Here is a 19870-nt window from a genome sequence, read left to right as displayed (position 1 = left end):
TGTGTTGAGTTCAGTTTGACGTCTTATCTAAAGGTGCAATCAACATTGTTGGTTCCGTTCCCTCATTACTCACTGTGTAAAAACCTACTAAATCTGCTGAGCACTGAACGTGATCGCGCTTTGTCATGGCGAACGTAACGTGGTAATTAGAATATTCATTTTGAATACTGGGCAGCACAATGGCTCAGTGGTTAGCACTGTATGGTGGCTCAGTGGTTAGCACTGTATGGTGGCTCAGTGGTTAGCACTGTATGGTGGCTCAGTGGTTAGCACTGTATGGTGGCTCAGTGGTTAGCACTGTATGGTGGCTCAGTGGTTAGCACTGTATGGTGGCTCAGTGGTTAGCACTGTATGGTGGCTCAGTGGTTAGCACTGTATGGTGGCTCAGTGGTTAGCACTGCAGCCTTGCAGTGCTGGGATCCTGGGTTCAAATCCCACCAAGGACAACATCTGCAAGGCATTTGTATGTTCTCCACATGTTTGCGTGGGTTTCCTCCACACTCCAAAGGCTGATAGGGAATGTAGATTGTGAGCCCCAATGGGGACAGCAATGATAATATATGTAAAGTGCTGTGGAATTAATGGCACTATATAAGGCTGTGTGCCCACTATGCATTTTTTAAACGTTTCCGCAGCGGCAGAAACGCTTAAAAACCGCTTGGTAGAAGGTCTGCCACGTCCCCCAATGATAATCCGCATGCTGTGCACATGCTGAGGAAATTTCCGCTGCGGATTATCATTGTGGAAAAAAACGCAGCATTAACAATTATTATTGCGGCTTTTTTGCCGCCATTGACTTGCATTGGAACGCATGTAATCTGCATCCCTGCATCTGTACATGCGGATAACATGCGGTTTAATGTGCGGATGGTGCCGGGGTGTGGAGGACAGGAGACTCTCCTCCGGACCCGGGTACCATAGAAACTGTGAAAAAAGAATAAAATAAAAAATATACATTATACTTACCTTCTGACGGCCCGCGGTGTCCTTATCCGATCCGTCCTGGCTGCCGGCAGCTCGTGATGGTCTAAAAAGGACCTGCCATGACGTCATTTAGTCATGTGACGAGTCACGCGACCGCTGACGTCGGCAGGTCCTTTAATCTACCGCGAGCTGCCGGCAACCAGGACGCATCAAATAAAGACACCAGGGGCCATCAGAAGGTAAGTATAGATTTATTTTTTACCATTCTCTCGGTCACACTATATTTGCCGGTTGCTGGTTACATGGATTTATATAGTGTGACCAAGTTGTCAAGCACTTTCCAAGTGATGCTAAAATCACAACCTGCATGCGGAAATGCATGTGAAGAACGCTTCACATCCGCATGTCCCTGGCAGGAAACCGCATGTACAATCCGCATGTACAACCCGCATGTACAATCCGCACGCACAATCCGCAAGCACAATCCGCAAGCACAATCCGCACGCACAATCCGCACGTACAATCCGCACGTACAATCCGCATGTACAACCCGCACGCACAATCCGCACGTACAATCCGCACGTACAATCCGCATGTACAACCCGCACGCACAATCCGCACGCACAATCCGCACGTACAATCCGCATGTACAATCCGCATGTACAACCCGCACGCACAATCCGCACGCACAATCCGCACGTACAATCCGCATGTACAATCCGCACGCACAATCCGCACGTACAATCCGCATGTACAACCCGCACGCACAATCCGCACGTACAATCCGCACGTACAATCCGCATGTACAACCCGCACGCACAATCCGCACGCACAATCCGCAAGCACAATCCGCAAGCACAATCCGCACGCACAATCCGCACGTACAATCCGCACGTACAATCCGCATGTACAACCCGCACGCACAATCCGCACGTACAATCCGCACGTACAATCCGCATGTACAACCCGCACGCACAATCCGCACGCACAATCCGCACGTACAATCCGCATGTACAATCCGCACGCACAATCCGCACGTACAATCCGCATGTACAACCCGCACGCACAATCCGCACGTACAATCCGCATGTACAATCCGCATGTACAACCCGCACGCACAATCCGCACGCACAATCCGCACGTACAATCCGCATGTACAATCCGCACGCACAATCCGCACGTACAATCCGCATGTACAACCCGCACGCACAATCCGCACGCACAATCCGCACGTACAATCCGCATGTACAATCCGCACGCACAATCCGCACGTACAACCCGCATGTACAATCCGCACGCACAATCCGCACGTACAATCCGCATGTACAACCCGCACGCACAATCCGCACGCACAATCCGCAAGCACAATCCGCACGTACAATCCGCACGCACAATCCGCACGCACAATCCGCACGCACAATCCGCACGTACAATCCGCACGTACAATCCACATGTACAACCCGCATGTACAATCCGCATGTACAATCCGCACGCACAATCCGCACGCACAATCCGCACGCACAATCCGCAAGCACAATCCGCACGTACAATCCGCACGCACAATCCGCACGCACAATCCGCACGCACAATCCGCACGTACAATCCGCACGTACAATCCACATGTACAACCCGCATGTACAATCCGCATGTACAATCCGCACGTACAATCCGCACGCACAATCCGCACGCACAATCCGCACGCACAATCCGCACGTACAATCCGCACGTACAATCCACATGTACAACCCGCACGTACAATCCGCATGTACAATCCGCACGCACAATCCGCACGTACAATCCGCATGTACAACCCGCACGCACAATCCGCACGCACAATCCGCACGTACAACCCGCATGTACAATCCGCACGCACAATCCGCACGTACAATCCGCATGTACAACCCGCACGCACAATCCGCACGCACAATCCGCAAGCACAATCCGCACGTACAATCCGCACGCACAATCCGCACGCACAATCCGCACGCACAATCCGCACGTACAATCCGCACGTACAATCCACATGTACAACCCGCATGTACAATCCGCACGCACAATCCGCACGTACAATCCGCACGCACAATCCGCACGCACAATCCGCACGCACAATCCGCACGTACAATCCGCACGCACAATCCGCACGCACAATCCGCACGTACAATCCGCACGTACAATCCGCACGCACAATCCGCACGTACAATCCGCACGCACAATCCGCACGCACAATCCGCAAGCACAATCCGCAAGCACAATCCGCACGCACAATCCGCACGCACAATCCGCACGTACAATCCGCACGTACAATCCGCACGCACAATCCGCACGCACAATCCACACGTACAATCCGCACGTACAATCCGCACGTACAATCCGCACGTACAATCCACATGTACAACCCGCATGTACAATCCGCATGGACGATCCGCATGTACAATCCGCACGCACAATCCGCACGCACAATCCGCACGTACAATCCGCATGTACAATCCGCACGCACAATCCGCACGTACAATCCGCATGTACAATCCACATGTACAACCCGCATGTACAATCCGCACGCACAATCCGCACGTACAATCCGCACGCACAATCCGCACGTACAATCCGCATGTACAATCCACATGTACAATCCGCATGTACAATCCACATGTACAATCCACACGTACAATCCACATGTGTTTTTTCTGCCAGGGAGATGCAGAAACTCTCAGGAAAAATCAGGAGCATTTCTGCATCATGGGCACATAGCCTAAGTGAGGAAAATAAATAAATACTGGGTTCATGAATCGGTTTGTGGCGCCTCCTTGTGTCGAGTGAGGGTAGGAGGAAATCTTGCACATGTATGTGGTGCCCCCTTGTGTCCAGTGTTGGTAGGAGTGATTCCTGGATGTGTATGTGGTGCCCCCTTGTGTCCAGTGTTGGTAGGAGTGATTCCTGGATGTGTATGTGGTGCCCCCTTGTGTCCAGTGTTGGTAGGAGTGATTTCTGGATGGATATGTGGTGTCCCCTTGTGTCCAGTGTTGGTAGGAGTGATTCCTGGATGTGTATATGGTGCCCCCTTGTGTCCAGTGTTGGTAGGAGTGATTCCTGGATGTGTATGTGGTGCCCCCTTGTGTCCAGTGTTGGTAGGAGTGATTTCTGGATGGATATGTGGTTCCCCCTTGTGTCCAGTGTTGGTAGGAGTGATTCCTGGATGTGTATATGGTGCCCCCTTGTGTCCAGTGTTGGTAGGAGTGATTCCTGGATGTGTATGTGGTGCCCCCTTATGTCCAGTGTTGGTAGGAGTGATTTCTGGATGTGTATGTGGCGCCCCCTTGTGTCTAGTGTTGGTAGGAGTGATTCCTGGATGTGTATGTGGTGCCCCCTTGTGTCCAGTGTGGGTAGGAGGAAATTGTGCACATGTATGTGGTGCCCCCTTGTGTCCAGTGTGGGTAGGAGGAAATCGTGCACATGTATGTGGTGCCCCCTTGTGTCCAGTGTTGGTAGGAGTGATTTCTGGATGGATATGTGGTGCCCCCTTGTGTCCAGTGTTGGTAGGAGTGATTCCTGGATGTGTATGTGGTGCCCCCTTGTGTCCAGTGTTGGTAGGAGTGATTTCTGGATGGATATGTGGTGTCCCCTTGTGTCCAGTGTTGGTAGGAGTGATTCCTGGATGTGTATGTGGTGCCCCCTTGTGTCCAGTGTTGGTAGGAGTGATTTCTGGATGGATATGTGGTTCCCCCTTGTGTCCAGTGTTGGTAGGAGTGATTCCTGGATGTGTATGTGGTGCCCCCTTGTGTCCAGTGTTGGTAGGAGTGATTTCTGGATGGATATGTGGTTCCCCCTTGTGTCCAGTGTTGGTAGGAGTGATTCCTGGATGTGTATATGGTGCCCCCTTGTGTCCAGTGTTGGTAGGAGTGATTCCTGGATGTGTATGTGGTGCCCCCTTATGTCCAGTGTTGGTAGGAGTGATTTCTGGATGTGTATGTGGCGCCCCCTTGTGTCTAGTGTTGGTAGGAGTGATTCCTGGATGTGTATGTGGTGCCCCCTTGTGTCCAGTGTGGGTAGGAGGAAATTGTGCACATGTATGTGGCGCCCCCATGTGTCTAGTGTTGGTAGAAGTGATTCCTGGATGGGTATGTGGTGCCCCCTTGTGTCCAGTGTGGGTAGGAGGAAATTGTGCACATGTATGTGGCGCCCCCATGTGTCTAGTGTTGGTAGAAGTGATTCCTGGATGGGTATGTGGTGCCCCCTTGTGTCCAGTGTGGGTAGGAGGAAATTGTGCATATGTATGTGGCATCCCCTTGTGTCCAGTGTTGGTAGGAGTGATTTACATACTGGATGGTTTTGTGGGTGCCTACGTTGACCAGTGTTGGGGTGACTGGACTTGTTTGCGGGGTGCCGGCCTCTGGTGCTTTACTCTGTGCTTATATTGTACATTTACAACTACTTTTCTTTCATTTACAGCCGAATTTTAAGCAGAAGTTTGTGTCTTTGTTGAAGCGGTTTAAAGTAAATGATGATGTGAGTTTTCCAATAATAACCAGTGATGGAACATCCTGATCCTCACTCTTCTTCGCTGTCCCCAAACCCCAGCACCCTCTAACCAAATCATTATCTCTCCTTCCCTCCCACCTCCCCACCTAACCTCATCTACAGACCTGCTCCTCAACCTCAGATCTGTCCTATTCAAACATAAAACAAGCCGGCCACTCTCCTTCTCCCACCTGCTCTCCCCCTCTCTGTTTCTCCTCACTGCTGGCGACATATCTCCCAATCCTGAACCACCACAGCTTACGCCCTACACTAACTCCCCCTCCTATAGCTCCCAACCAAATACAAACTACCGCAATCTCTCCTGTGTTAAACCTGTGCCCTTGACGGCCACTCCCCTGCTCCCTCTCTCTGGAGCACTCTGGAATGCCCGCTCTGTCTGCAATAAGCTCCATGTTATTCACTACCTCTTTACTTCTTGTAAGCTCTCCTTCCTGGGCATCACAGAGACATGGCTGGCGCCCTCCAACACTGCCTCCCCTGTTGCACTGTGTTACGGTGGCTTGCACTTCACCCACACTCCTCGCCCTGGTAACAGACATGGTGGAGGAATGAGTCTTCTCCTTTCTGCCAACTGCTCCTCTAACCCAATCCCACCTCTACCTTCCCTCATCTTCCCTTCTTTTGAAGTTCACTCTGTCCGCATCTACTCTCCCGCCAACCTCCAAGAGGCTGTCATATACCGACCTCCGGGCTCGGTCACTGCCTTTATTGACCAATTCTCCACCTGGCTTCTTTACTTTCTCTCTGCTGACATTCTCACCATCATTATGGGCAATTTCAACATCCCCTCTGACACTCTCCAGTCAGCAGCTTCCAAACTCCTGTCTTCATCTTTTGGACTTACTCAGTGGTCCTCCTCAGCCACCCACACAGACGGACACACACTAGACCTCATCTTCACCCGACTCTGCTCCCTATCTAACCTCACAACCTCCCCCCTACCCCTATCTGACCACCATCTACTCACCTTCTCATCCCCGTCTTCCTCACCTGTCACCCATGTCCAGCAACTAGCATACCCACGCAGGAACCTTGCACATCTAGACACTCACACACTCTCTGACTCTGTTCTACCACTGACATCCATATCATCACTCCACGACAAAGACAGCGCTACTGCTTTCTACAATGCCACTCTCGCATCAGCTATTGACTCAGTCGCCCCTCTTGTGTATGGCAGAGCGAGACGAATTAATAGACAACCTTGGCAGAATAACCTCACTAAACAGCTTCGGCAAGCGTCCAGGGTTGCAGAGCGGCGTTGGGAGAAAGCACATTCGCAAGATGACTTCACTATATTCAAACAAGCAACACTCGCATTCAAATCAGCACTCACCTCTGTTAAACAGACCGACTTCACAACCCTCATATCTTCCTTATCCTACAACCCCAAACAGCTATTTGTCAGGGATATATTAATGTCAGGGACATATTAACATAATAATACCCCCTTCTCCCATGCCCTCTGCTGTAGTGTTTGTCCAGAGATGACAATTATACAGTGTGTTACTGCAAATTATCACCTCTTTTCAGCACCGAGCTGTCCTATTTTCCTCAGCACAAAAGCCCCAATTATCACACGCCTGGGAAATAGCTTATGCAAACGATGCTAGGCAAGGAGTGTTATAACTTCGTTAGGAAGCAAGCATCTTGTCTCAGAAAGACGCAGGAGGCAATTAAAACGCTGGCTTGCACTAATTTGCGTGTAACCGTGAGGCTGCTTCCCGAGCCTCAAAGGGAAATTTGCAGACGAACTGACTCCGATATGAACTATGAAATATTATGAGTTCCATACGTCCGACAGTAACGGGACCCATATGTTTAGTGACCAAATAAGCCCAGGAATGTATAGGTAGTTTTCCAGGGCTGTAGGCAAAATCAGGGAGCTGTAGCTCAAAAACACCAGAAGAGCAGACTGCAGCTATGTGATGTGTGGTCTCTAAATAAAGATAAAATCATAAGGGAAAAAAATGGCATAGTTTGCACGCTTCTGCTATCAACGAGCGATGAGTTATTGCAAGGTAGCGTTTTTAATAAAAATGTACAGGCTGGAGATCGGCCCACATGATGTCACCACAAGAGGTGTGTGGCCAGATCTCCCCTTAGATATAAGAGAATCCAAGGACTGTACAGAAGCACTCATTGCCAGGGGGGAGTAAGAATTATAAGCAAGGGGTCCTGTTCAATAATAGCATAATCCAACTGGAGAGACCCTCCTCCACCTAAATTGAATCGTCTCCGTGATCGTATAGTGTTAGTTGTCTTCTTTTTGCCCTGTTTATTTTATGTAACTGCCTATGTATTTTAATGTCTCCTTTGTAACATCCTTGTATATACAGTAGTTTTCCTAAACACTGCCTCCCTTTTGGATTAAATATAAAATGTAATAGTCTTGTTTCTTTTGTTCTGTAATTGCTCCCTTCCCTGAAGCCATATACGCTACCAAAACGCAGGCGTCCGGCCAGGCCTGTATTATATTTCAAACTCGGCCGGTGGTGACAGCGAATATTAATAATAATTGGGCTATCTTGAAGCTGACAGTGACCGTACGGAAGGTGTTAAACACGGATTACAGGCTTTGGAATCCCCGAGGTTTGATGCCATACGCTCACTGGTTGCTTGCCGATATCCACGTAGCGAGTAGTCTGGATCGCGTGCTCGCGACTCCGGACGAAAGACGGACAGCGTGACGGCAACGGCGAGATATCTCCCCGGTGTAGTCTCGCCTGTGTGTTGGAATTCTTGACACTATTCAACACTTTTAACTCCCTCCTCGAACCTCCCTGCTGAGGACTTGCCACACACTTCAAAAACAAGATTGAACAAACAAGGCAAGCCTTCATTGTCCAACTACCACAACCCCTTTGTTTTCCATACCATTGTCCTTCCCCATAACCTCCCTCTCCAACATCACTGAAGGAGAGCTTATCCGCTTCCTCTCCAAATCACACCTTACCACTTGTGCACTTGAACCCATCCCATCCCACCTCCTCCCCAACCTCACCCCACACTCATCCCATCCCTAACCCATCTATTCAACCTATCACTAACTTCTGGTACCTTCCCCTCTGCTTTCAAACATGCCACAATCACACCTATTCTCGAAAAGCCATCCCTCGACCCAACCGCTTTGTCCAGCTGTCGCCCCATATCGCTGCTCCCATTCGCATCCAAACTCATTGAGCGACATGTTCACGCTGAACTTTCCTCCCATTTCTCATCTAACTCTTTCTTCGACAACCAACAATCTGGCTTCCATCCCTACCATTGCACCGAAACTGACCTTACCAAAATAACTAATGATTTACTTACAGCCAAAGCTAACAGACAATTCTCGATACTCCTCCTTCTAGACCTGTCCTCTGCCTTCGACACAGTTGACCACTACCTCCTACTACAGATTCTCTCTTCCTTTGGTGTCAAAGATCTTGCCCTATTCTGGATCTCCTCATACCTTTCCAACCGCACTTTTAGTGTCTCCCACTCCCACACTACCTCCTCACCCCGCCCCCTCTCTGTTGGAGTCCCTCTGACGCGCCCAGGGGATGGGGACGACTCGGCGCCCGGGCCATGTTGTTGCCTGACCTTGGGGGATGTCGCGGTGGTCGGCTCCCGGGCCCGTACCCTGGGGTCAATCTTAAAAGAAGGGGGAAAGTTGTATGGGATAGGGAATTTTCGTGACGCCACCTGCGGTGTCTGGTGAGGATCACCAGCGCTGCAACAGTCCTCTGAGGCCGGTGTTCAGGCATCTTAGTTGGTACGACTCCCCTCAGGTGGAGCGGGGCCTCAGGGCAGCGTAGGAGAAGGATGCAGGACAGAGGGGACCCAGCCGGGTCAGAGGAAGAATAGGCACACACACAACAGTTCACTTCAGTACCTTTACTGGTGGTGTTTCTGGCATGGTCCAGGGTTCTTCAGGGTGAAGGGTGCATATCAGGACTCTCCCAAGTGAGCGGGTGTGGTTCCTCCTGTTCTTTGCCTTTCCTTGATAAATTTCTGACCTGCCTGGAGCTAGGCCTAACTTGGTCTCTGTCTTGCACCTGCTGACCTGGTGGTAGGGCCTTCTGTTGGAGATCACACTCCCTGGTCTCTTGGGCCTCCGTGACTCCTGGCCCTGGTATAACAGTCAGCTTCTGGTGTTCCTGGGACATATAGTTCGCCAGGGGTTCCGGTTGTTTCTGCTGGATGTAAGGAATCCCTGCAGACGCGGACCTGTCCGGTATACGTTCTTGGGGTGAGCGGGTAAAGCTCCTCTGCCCCCTATGTTGCTCTCTTTCCACTCGCCTTCGGCCGCGCTCGGGGCCCTCACTAGGCTTCACACGGGCAGTAGTCCTTGCTACTCTTCACCGCTCTTTTGGCGTCGGCATGCCCTAGGCTCACTAACTCGAGCTCTCTGAGTCTGGACTGAACTGACTGAGCACCACTGCAGGCTAGCTTCTGCAGGAGCTCCTCTCAACAGACTGACCTTCTCACAGACTGTAGACTCCAGACTGACTGCCTAACTCCACCCTCCAGTATATATATCCCTATCCGGGCTCCCTCTGGTGGTTGGGTTGAGGTGTGTGAATGCTATGAGGGTCTCTTGTGGAGAAATCCATCCATGCACCCCTCTGGGATCTGTGGCACCATTGCGCAGCAGGGCGCCACACCTCAAGGCTCTGTCCTAGGACCCCTACTCTTCTCCTTCTATACCCTTGGCCTGGGACAGCTCATAAAATCCCATGGTTTCCAGTACCATCTGTACGCTGATGACACCCAGATCTACCTCTCTGGCCCAGACGTCACCTCTCTGCTGTCCAGAATCCCAGCGTGTCTATCAGCCATATCCTCCTTCTTCTCCTCCTGCTTCCTCAAACTCAATTTGGACAAATCTGAACTCATTATCTTTCCCCCATCTCGCATATCTTCCCCACCTGATCTTTCTATCACAATAAATGACTTCACTCTTTCCCCTGTACCAGCAGTCTGCTGCCTTGGAGTAACCCTTGACTCTGCCCTGTCCTTCAAACCCCACATCCAAGCTCTCGCCACCTACTGTCGCCTCCAGCTCAAAAATATCTCCAGAATCCGTCCTTTCCTCAACCCTCAATCTACTAAACTGCTTGTGTATGGCCTCATCATCTCCCGCCTCGACTACTGCAACATCCTCCTCTGTGGCCTCCCTGCTAAGGCTGTGTGCCCACTATGCGTTTTTCAAGCGTTTTTGATGCAGATTTTCCACAGCGTAAACGCTTGGTAATCCGTGCCCCATGATCCCCAATGAAAATCTGCATGTTCTGTGCCCATGCTGCGGAATTTTCTGCAGCGGATTTTCCTTGAAGAAAAATCCGCAGCATGTCCATTATTTGTGCGTTTCCGCATGCGGATTTGAGGTCCCAATGTATATGAAAAATGCAAGTCAAATCCGCATGTAAAAACGATGCAAAAACGCGTGTAAAATCCGCAAGCGTTTTTGACTGCCAAGGACATGCAGAAACGCTGCAGAAATCTTCTGCTACATTTCTGCATCGTGGGCACATAGCCTAACACTCTCGCAGCCCTCAAGTCCATCCTCAACTCTGCTGCGCGACTAGTTCATCTCTCGCCTCGCTACTCCTCTGCTAAGCCCCTTTGCAGATTCCTTCACTGGCTCCCAATTAATAATCATCCCCTACTTATATGTGGACCCCTACCAACTAGATCCCATAGTTCTCTATAGATCCAATATCATAACACTACATAGATCCCGATCATCTCATAGATCTCAGTAATCTCTATAGATCAAGTACCACACCACCTAGATCCTAGTTATCTCTACAGCTCAAGCATCAGCCCATCACCTAGATACCAGTGATCTCTGTAGAACAAGGATCATCACGCCACCTAAATAATCTATAGATTCAGTATCATCACAGCAGCTAGATCCCGGTGATAAATCCAGTATAAGCACACCTAGATCACAGTGATCTCTATAGATCCAATATAAGCACACCTTCTAGATCCCAGTGATCTGTATAGATGCAATATAAGCACACCTTCTAGATCCCAGTGGTCTGTAAAGATCCAGTACAAGCAAACCTTTTAGATCCCAGTGATCTATATAGATCCAGTACAAGCACACCTTCTAGATCCCAGTGATCTGTATAGATCCAGTACAAGCACACCTTTTAGATCCCAGTGAACTCTATAGATGCAATATAAGCCCACCTTCCAGATCCCAGTGATCTGTATAGATCCAGTACAAGCACACCTAGATCCCAGTAAACTCTATAGATGCAATATAAGTACACATTCTAGATCCCAGTGATCTCTATAGATCCAGTATAAGCACACCTTCTAGATCCCAGTAATCTCTTTGGATGCAATATAAGCACACCTTCTAGAGCCTAGTGATCTCTATAGATCCAGTATAAGCAAACCTTCAAGATCCCAATGTTCTCTATAGGTCCAGTATAAGCACACCTTCTAGATCCCAGTGATATGTATAGATCCAGTACAAGCACACCTTCTAGATCCCAGTGACCTCTATAGATCCAGTACAAGCACACCTTCTAGATCAAAGTGATCTCTATAGATACAGTATAAGCAAACCTTCTAGATCCCAATGATCTCTATAAATCCAGTATAAGCACACCTAGATCCCACTGATCTGTATATATCAAGTACAAGCACACCTTCTAGATCCCAGTGATCAGTATAGATCCAGTACACGCACACCTTCTAGATCCCAGTGAACTCTATTGATGCAATATAAGCACACCTTCTAGATCCCAGTGATCTCTATAGATCCAGTATAAGCACATCTTCTAGATCCCAGTAATCTCTTTTGATGCAATATAAGCACACCTTCTAGATCCCAGTGATATGTATAGATGCAGTACCAGCACACCTTCTAGATTCAAGTGATCTCTATAGACCCAGTATAAGCAAACCTTCTAGATCCCAGTGATCTCTATAGATCCAGTACAAGCACACCTTCTAGATCCCAGTGATCTGTATACATCCAGTACAAGCACACCTTCTAGATCCCAGTGATCTCTATAGACCCAGTATAAGCAAACCTTCTAGATCCCAGTGATCTCTATAGATCCAGTACAAGCACACCTTCTAGATCCCAGTGATCTGTATACATCCAGTACAAGCACACCTTCTAGATCCCAGTGATCTCTATAGACCCAGTATAAGCAAACCTTCTAGATCCCAGTGATCTCTATAGATCCAGTACAAGCTCACCTTCTAGATCCCAGTGATCTCTGTAGACCCAGTATAAGCAAACCTTCTAGATCCCAGTGATCTCTATAGATCCAGTACCAGCTCACCTTCTAGATCCCAGTTATCTCTGTAGACCCAGTATAAGCAAACCTTCTAGATCCCAGTGATCTCTATAGATCCAGTACAAGCACACCTTCTAGATCCCAGTGATCTCTATAGATCCAGTACAAGCACACCTTCTAGATCCCAGTGATCTCTATAGATCCAGTACGAGCACACCTTCTAGATCCCACTGATCTGTATATATCCAGTACAAGCACACCTTCTAGATCCCAGGGATCTCTATAGATCCAGTACAAGCACACCTTCTAGATCCCAGTGATCTCTATAGATCCAGTACAAGCACACCTTCTAGATCCCAGTGATCTCTATAGATCCAGTACGAGCACACCTTCTAGATCCCACTGATCTGTATATATCCAGTACAAGCACACCTTCTAGATCCCAGGGATCTCTATAGATCCAGTACAAGCACACCTTCTAGATCCCAGTGATCTCTATAGATCCAGTACAAGCACACCTTCTAGATCCCACTGATCTGTATATATCCAGTACAAGCACACCTTCTAGATCCCAGTGATATGTATAGATGCAGTACCAGCACACCTTCTAGATCCCAGTGATCTCTATAGATCCAGTATAAGCAAACCTTTGAGATCCCAGTGATCTCTATAGATCCAGTACAAGCACATCTTCTAGATCCCAGTGATCTGTATACATCCAGTACAAGCACACCTTCTAGATCCCAGGGATCTCTATAGATCCAGTACAAGCACACCTTCTAGATCCCAGTGATCTCTGTAGACCCAGTATAAGCAAACCTTCTAGATCCCAGTGATCTCTATAGATCCAGTATAAGCAAACCTTTGCGATCCCAGTAATCTCTTTGGATGCCTAGGCTGGTGATTCATTGTCTTCTTTTATTCCAGACATTGGACACAGAACAGATCTGTCGGGAGCAGGAAGAAGACGAGGATCTCGGCCTCCTGTACGACAGTCTGGATGACTGCAATAACAGTGAGAGTGGATTTGACATAGAAGATAATGACAGTGTCATCAGCACCCCAAAACCAACGTTACGGTGAGGAATAACCACAGCGGGTGGATGAAGACCCCGCAACGGTCTAAATTCACTAAATTACCCCCTTTACTAGTGAGGAGTCTTCCTACTACATACTCATATAGGCACCCCATAACCCGAGTCCTTATATATGTACCCCATAACCCTAATCCTCATACCCACACATACATGTACCCCATAACCCTAATCCTCATACCCACACATACATGTACCCCATAACCCTAATCCTCATACCTGCACATACATGTACCCCATAACCCTAATCCTCATACCTGCACATATATGTACCCCATAACCCTAATCCTCATACCCACACATACATGTACCCCATAACCCTAATCCTCATACCCACACATACATGTACCCCATAACCCTAATCCTCATACCTGCACATATATGTACCCCATAACCCTAATCCTCATACCTGCACATACATGTACCCCATAACCCTAATCCTCATACCCACACATACATGTACCCCATAACCCTAATCCTCATACCCACACATACATGTACCCCATAACCCTAATCCTCATACCTGCACATACATGTACCCCATAACCCTAATCCTCATACCCACACATACATGTACCCCATAACCCTAATCCTCATACCCACACATACATGTACCCCATAACCCTAATCCTCATACCCACACATACATGTACCCCATAACCCTAATCCTCATACCTGCACATATATGTACCCCATAACCCTAATCCTCATACCTGCACATACATGTACCCCATAACCCTAATCCTCATACCTGCACATACATGTACCCCATAACCCTATGTAACGGGTCTGGGAGGCGGAACCTCTGAGCTACTATACAAGGGGGCGGTCCTTGTAAGGGAGCGGGTGGCGACCAGGCAGGCAGTCACAGCAGGTGACCGGGACAGTCTCTAGAAGAACGGGCAGATGGTCACGGCAAGTGACCGGGGCAGTCTCTGAATGAACAGGCAGATGGTCACGGCAAGTGACCGGGGCAGTCTCTGGGTGAACGGGCAGATGGTCACGGCAAGTGACCGGGGCAGTCTCTGGGTGAACGGGCAGATGGTCACGGCAAGTGACCGGGGCAGTCTCTGGGTAAAGGGTTGGTACGACCTGTGGCGGCTGATGGTAGACGTGAGCTCCCAGGTGAGCAGGCGAGAGTCTCTGGATAAACGGGTGGTCACAGCATGTGACGGCGGAGCCTCCAGGAAGACCAACAGACAGGCGGCAGATGAGCGCTCCCAGGTGAGCGGGCAGAAGACTCTGGACAGGCGGGTGGTCACAGCACGTGACGGCAGAGCCTCCAGGTAGGCTAGCAGACAGGCAGCAGATGTGCGCTCCCAGGTGAGCGGGCAGGAGTCACTGGACAGGCAGGTGGTCACAGCACGTGACGGCGGAGCCTCCAGGTAGGCTAGCAGGCAGGTATCAGATGTGCGCTCCCAGGTGAGCGGGCAAGCTGGTCCTTAGACAGACTGACAGGAGTAGTAAGGCAGACCGTCGGACCTCAGGCTAGCAGGCAGGTAGCAGAATATCAGGTAGGAATAAGACAGCAAGCTGGCAGGAATCTGGCAGGTATCTGGCAGGTAACTGGCAACGGGACCTGAGGGCTGAAGCAGAGTAGTGAACAGTGCAACAACATTGCTCGGGCACCTCCATTTTGGAGGAGGTGCCTTATATATGGTGAAGTCCTCCGGCCATTGGCCGGGGACTCCTTAGGACGGCGCGCGCGGCCCCTTTAAGAGGGAGGGAGAGCGCGCGCGCGCGCCCTAAGCACAGTGGCCGGGAAGGAGCGCGCGCTGCCAGCAGAGCGGGAGGAGGGAGACTGGGAGGTCAGTTATAAAGTCCATTGCTATATGCTGCCAGGGGGCAGCAGGTACTGGGAGCGGAAGGAGGCGACCGGCTGGCAGATGTCTCGGAACCTTGTTGCGGGCGCAGGACACACAGGCAGAAACAAAGTCTATTACGGCCTTGTGCAGGGTAGGCCACCAGTAGTGCCGGGTAATAAACTGGAGGGTCTTTTTCTGACCGGCGTGGCCAGCCAGTTTAGACGAGTGACCCCAGTGAAGGATCTTCTCCCGATCAGGTACTGATACGAACGTCTTTCCGGGAGGGAGACAATTTAGACTCACGGGAGCCACCTGCATTACTCTGGCGGGATCGATGATGTGTTTCGGATCTTCCTCGAGATCAGACACCAGAAAGGATCGAGACAAGGCGTCCGCCTTGACGTTTTTGTCAGCCGGGCGAAAATGAAGAACAAAATCAAAGCGAGCAAAAAACAAGGACCACCGGGCTTTTGTGCGGGTTAAGTCTCTGGGCATGCTGGAGGTAAGCCAAGTTCTTGTGGTCAGTGTAAATTATTACCGGGTGAAGAGCCCCCTCGAGCAGGTAACGCCACTCCTCCAATGCCAGTTTGATGGCCAATAACTCTCGGTCTCCTATGGAATAATTGCGCTCTGAGGAGGAGAAGAGTTTAGAGAAGAAGCCGCAAGTTACCATCCTCCCGGAAGATGATTTTTGAGTAAGTACCGCTCCGGCTCCAGAGGAGGAGGCGTCAACTTCCAGGAAGAACTGCTTGTTGCCGTCCGGGCGATGCAGCACCGGGGCGGAAGAGAAGGCCTGTTTTAAGGAAAGAAAGGCCTCCTCTGCTTCGGGCGGCCACTCTTTGGGATTAGTACCCTTATGGGTGAGCGCGGAAATTGGGGCAGTCCGGGAAGAGAAGTGCGGTATGAAGAGGCGGTAGTAGTTGGCGAAGCCCAGGAACCGCTGAATGGCCTTCAACCCCTCCGGTCGAGGCCATTTCTCGATGGCAGACAGTTTCTCTGGATCCATTCGTAGGCCGGTCTGAGAAATAATGTAGCCCAAAAACGGAAGCGAGGTCTGCTCAAAGAGGCACTTCTCGTATTTAGCGAAGAGGTGATTCTGCCTGAGCCTGAGCAGGACCTGACGAACGTCCCTCCGGTGAGTCTGGAGATCCGGAGAGAAGACCAAGATGTCGTCCAGGTACACCACTACGCAGGAGTAGAGAAGGTCCCGGAAGATGTCATTGACCAACTCTTGAAAGACGGCAGGAGCGTTACAGAGACCAAAGGGCATTACCAGATATTCATAGTGGCCGTCCCGGGTGTTGAATGCCGTCTTCCATTCATCCCCCTGACGGATACGAACCAGGTTGTACGCCCCACGGAGGTCCAGTTTGGTGAAGATTCTAGCCCCCCTCAGACGATCAAATAACTCCGGAATGAGCGGAAGGGGGTACTTATTCTTCACCGTGATCTGGTTAAGGCCTCTATAGTCTATACAGGGACGGAGAGAGCCGTCCTTCTTTTTGACGAAAAAGAAGCCTGCTCCCGCCGGGGAGGTAGATTTCCGGATGAATCCCCTGGCCAGATTCTCCTCAATATATTCGGACATCGACCGGGTCTCAGCAGCGGATAATGGATAAATACGCCCACGGGGAGGAGTAGTACCAGGTAACAGGTCGATAGGGCAGTCGTATGGTCTATGAGGGGGTAGTGTCTCTGCCTCCTTTTTATTAAAGACATCAGCATAAGACCAATAAGGAATCGGAAGTCCAGGTAGATTAGCTGGGGTAGGAGAAGGACGGACGGGATGGACGGGAACCAGACAGGTCTTATGGCAGTCCTGTCCCCAGCGAAGGACTTCTCCGGTCTGCCAGTCAAGCACGGGTGCATGTTTCTGGAGCCAAGGTAGGCCTAGCAAGAGGGCGTGGGAGAGTCCAGGCAGAACATAAAAGGAGATACTCTCAGAATGCAGCATTCCCACCTGCAGAGTAATGGATTCGGTGATGAGTTGGATGGGGCGTGGTAAGAGACCCCCATCCACGGCAGCAACAGACAGGGGTACAGCCAGAGGTTTGGTGGGGATGCGGTATTTCTCTACCAGGGACTGTGAAATAAGATTCCCGGCTGCTCCAGAGTCAAGTTGGGCTAGTTCGAAATAACGGTTCTCCCCGCAGACAATTGAGACTGACAGCAGCAGAGATGGAGAGGATTTATTCTTGTCTAGGTGGACCTCTCTGAGCGAACCTAGACACAGGCGTTTCCCGACCTCTCCGGGCAGGCACGGATCCGGTGCTCCTTACTGCCACAGTAGAAGCAGCTCCCCTCGGCACGGCGTAAGTCCTGACGGGTTTTGACCATCTTGGTCTGGTCGACCTGCATAGGCTCAGGAGAGTGCACCTGGGGAGAGACGGATTTCTGAAAAGTAGGAGCTAGACGTGGAAACCTCCTCTCACGGGTGACCTCTTTGGCACGCTCCTGGAACCGTAGGTCAATCCGGGTGGCAAGAGTTATTAGGTCATCGAGAGTGGTAGGAATGTCCCGACCGGCAAGTTCATCTTTAATACGGCCGGACAGACCCTCCCAGAAGACGGATACCAGAGCGTCGTTATCCCAGGCCAGCTCCGAGGCAAGGGTACGGAACCGTATGGCATATTGGCCCACGGTGAGACTTCCCTGACGGAGGCGTAGCAGTGATGATGCGGATGAGGTCTTCCGTCCGGGTTCGTCGAAGACTTTCCGGAAAGCCATGAGAAAGGCAGGCAAGTCGGACACCAGGGGGTCTCCTCTCTCCCATAGAGGATTTAGCCAGGCCAGGGCCTCCCCGGTGAGATGGGACATGATGAAGGCAATTTTGGCCCGGTCGGAGTTAAACTGGTGGGACAGGAGTTCAAAGTGCAGGGTGCACTGATTTATGAAGCCCCGAGCCTGGGCGGAGTCGCCTCCGAAGCGAGGAGGTGCAGAAAGCCAGGGTCCGGGGTAGGATACCATGGTATTAGTGGACAGCGGAGCTGCCGGATTGCGAGTCATGGCACTGGCGGAGGTTGCTGGCGGAGCAGTCAGAGTGTCCAGGCGAGAATTGACATTCCGCAGGTGACCCAGGATGGACTCCTGTTGGGACCTCTGACGGGACAGTTCATGACACAGGTCCGAGAGCGAGGGAGCTTGGGTGCCACCGGGTTCCATGGCCCGAGCAAACTGTAACGGGTCTGGGAGGCGGAACCTCTGAGCTACTATACAATGGGGCGGTCCTTGTAAGGGAGCGGGTGGCGACCAGGCAGGCAGTCACAGCAGGTGACCGGGACAGTCTCTAGAAGAACGGGCAGGAGGTCACGGCAAGTGACCGGGGCAGTCTCTGGATGAACGGGCAGATGGTCACGGCAAGTGACCGGGGCAGTCTCTGGATGAACGGGCAGATGGTCACGGCAAGTGACCGGGGCAGTCTCTGGGTGAACGGGCAGATGGTCACGGCAAGTGACCGGGGCAGTCTCTGGGTGAACGGGCAGATGGTCACGGCAAGTGACCGGGGCAGTCTCTGGGTAAAGGGTTGGTACGACCTGTGGCGGCTGATGGTAGACGTGAGCTCCCAGGTGAGCGGGCAGGAGTCTCTGGACAGGCGGGTGGTCACAGCACGTGACGGCAGAGCCTCCAGGTAGGCTAGCAGACAGGCAGCAGATGTGCGCTCCCAGGTGAGCGGGCAAGCTGGTCCATAGACAGACTGACAGGAGTTGTAAGGCAGACCGTCGGACCTCAGGCTAGCAGGCAGGTAGCAGAATATCAGGTAGGAATAAGATAGCAAGCTGGCAGGACTCTGGCAGGTATCTGGCAGGTAACTGGCAACGGGACCTGAGGGCTGAAGCAGAGTAGTGAACAGTGCAACAACATTGCTCGGGCACCTCCATTTTGGAGGAGGTGCCTTATATATGGTGAAGTCCTCCGGCCATTGGCCGGGGACTCCTTAGGACGGCGCACGCGGCCCCTTTAAGAGGGAGGGAGAGCGCGCACGCGCGCCCTAAGCACAGTGGCCGGGAAGGAGCGCGCGCTGCCAGCAGAGCGGGAGGAGGACGCCGGGCACGGAGCAGAGAGGTGAGGGGAACAGCGTCCCTGCCTAGCAGAGGGCAGGGACGCCGGCGCTACACCCTAATCCTCATACCTGCACATACATGTACCCCATAACCCTAATCCTCATACCTGCACATATATGCACCCCATAACCCTAATCCTCATACCTGCACATAGATGTACCCCATGACCCTAATCCTCATACCTGCACATATATGTA

At 51.1% G+C, this 19870-nt stretch overlaps 1 protein-coding gene across 9 annotated transcripts in view; it reads left to right on the top strand.

Moving 5' to 3' along the window:
- The window catches only part of LOC141257273 (phosphofurin acidic cluster sorting protein 2-like), a 552835-nt gene that overhangs the window by 173379 nt on the left and 359586 nt on the right, over positions 1-19870 (top strand). For 7 of the 9 annotated variants that reach the window (XM_073671642.1, XM_073671643.1, XM_073671641.1 and 4 more), the window contains 2 exons: positions 5371-5427; positions 13641-13792. In XM_073671642.1, coding sequence (XP_073527743.1) covers positions 5371-5427; positions 13641-13792 — 209 coding nt within the window. The remainder of the gene's footprint in view (positions 1-5370; positions 5428-13640; positions 13793-19870) is intronic. The other 2 variants (XM_073671648.1, XM_073671647.1) reach the window with 1 other exon arrangement.

This window comes from Phyllobates terribilis, unplaced genomic scaffold (genome assembly GCF_046119375.1).
Source record: "Phyllobates terribilis strain yellow unplaced genomic scaffold, ASM4611937v1 Scaffold_3__8_contigs__length_932513732, whole genome shotgun sequence".
NCBI classification, from domain to species: domain Eukaryota; kingdom Metazoa; phylum Chordata; class Amphibia; order Anura; family Dendrobatidae; genus Phyllobates; species Phyllobates terribilis.
Note: the sequence above shows the minus strand (reverse complement) of the source record. Positions and strands in the feature narration are given on the sequence as shown.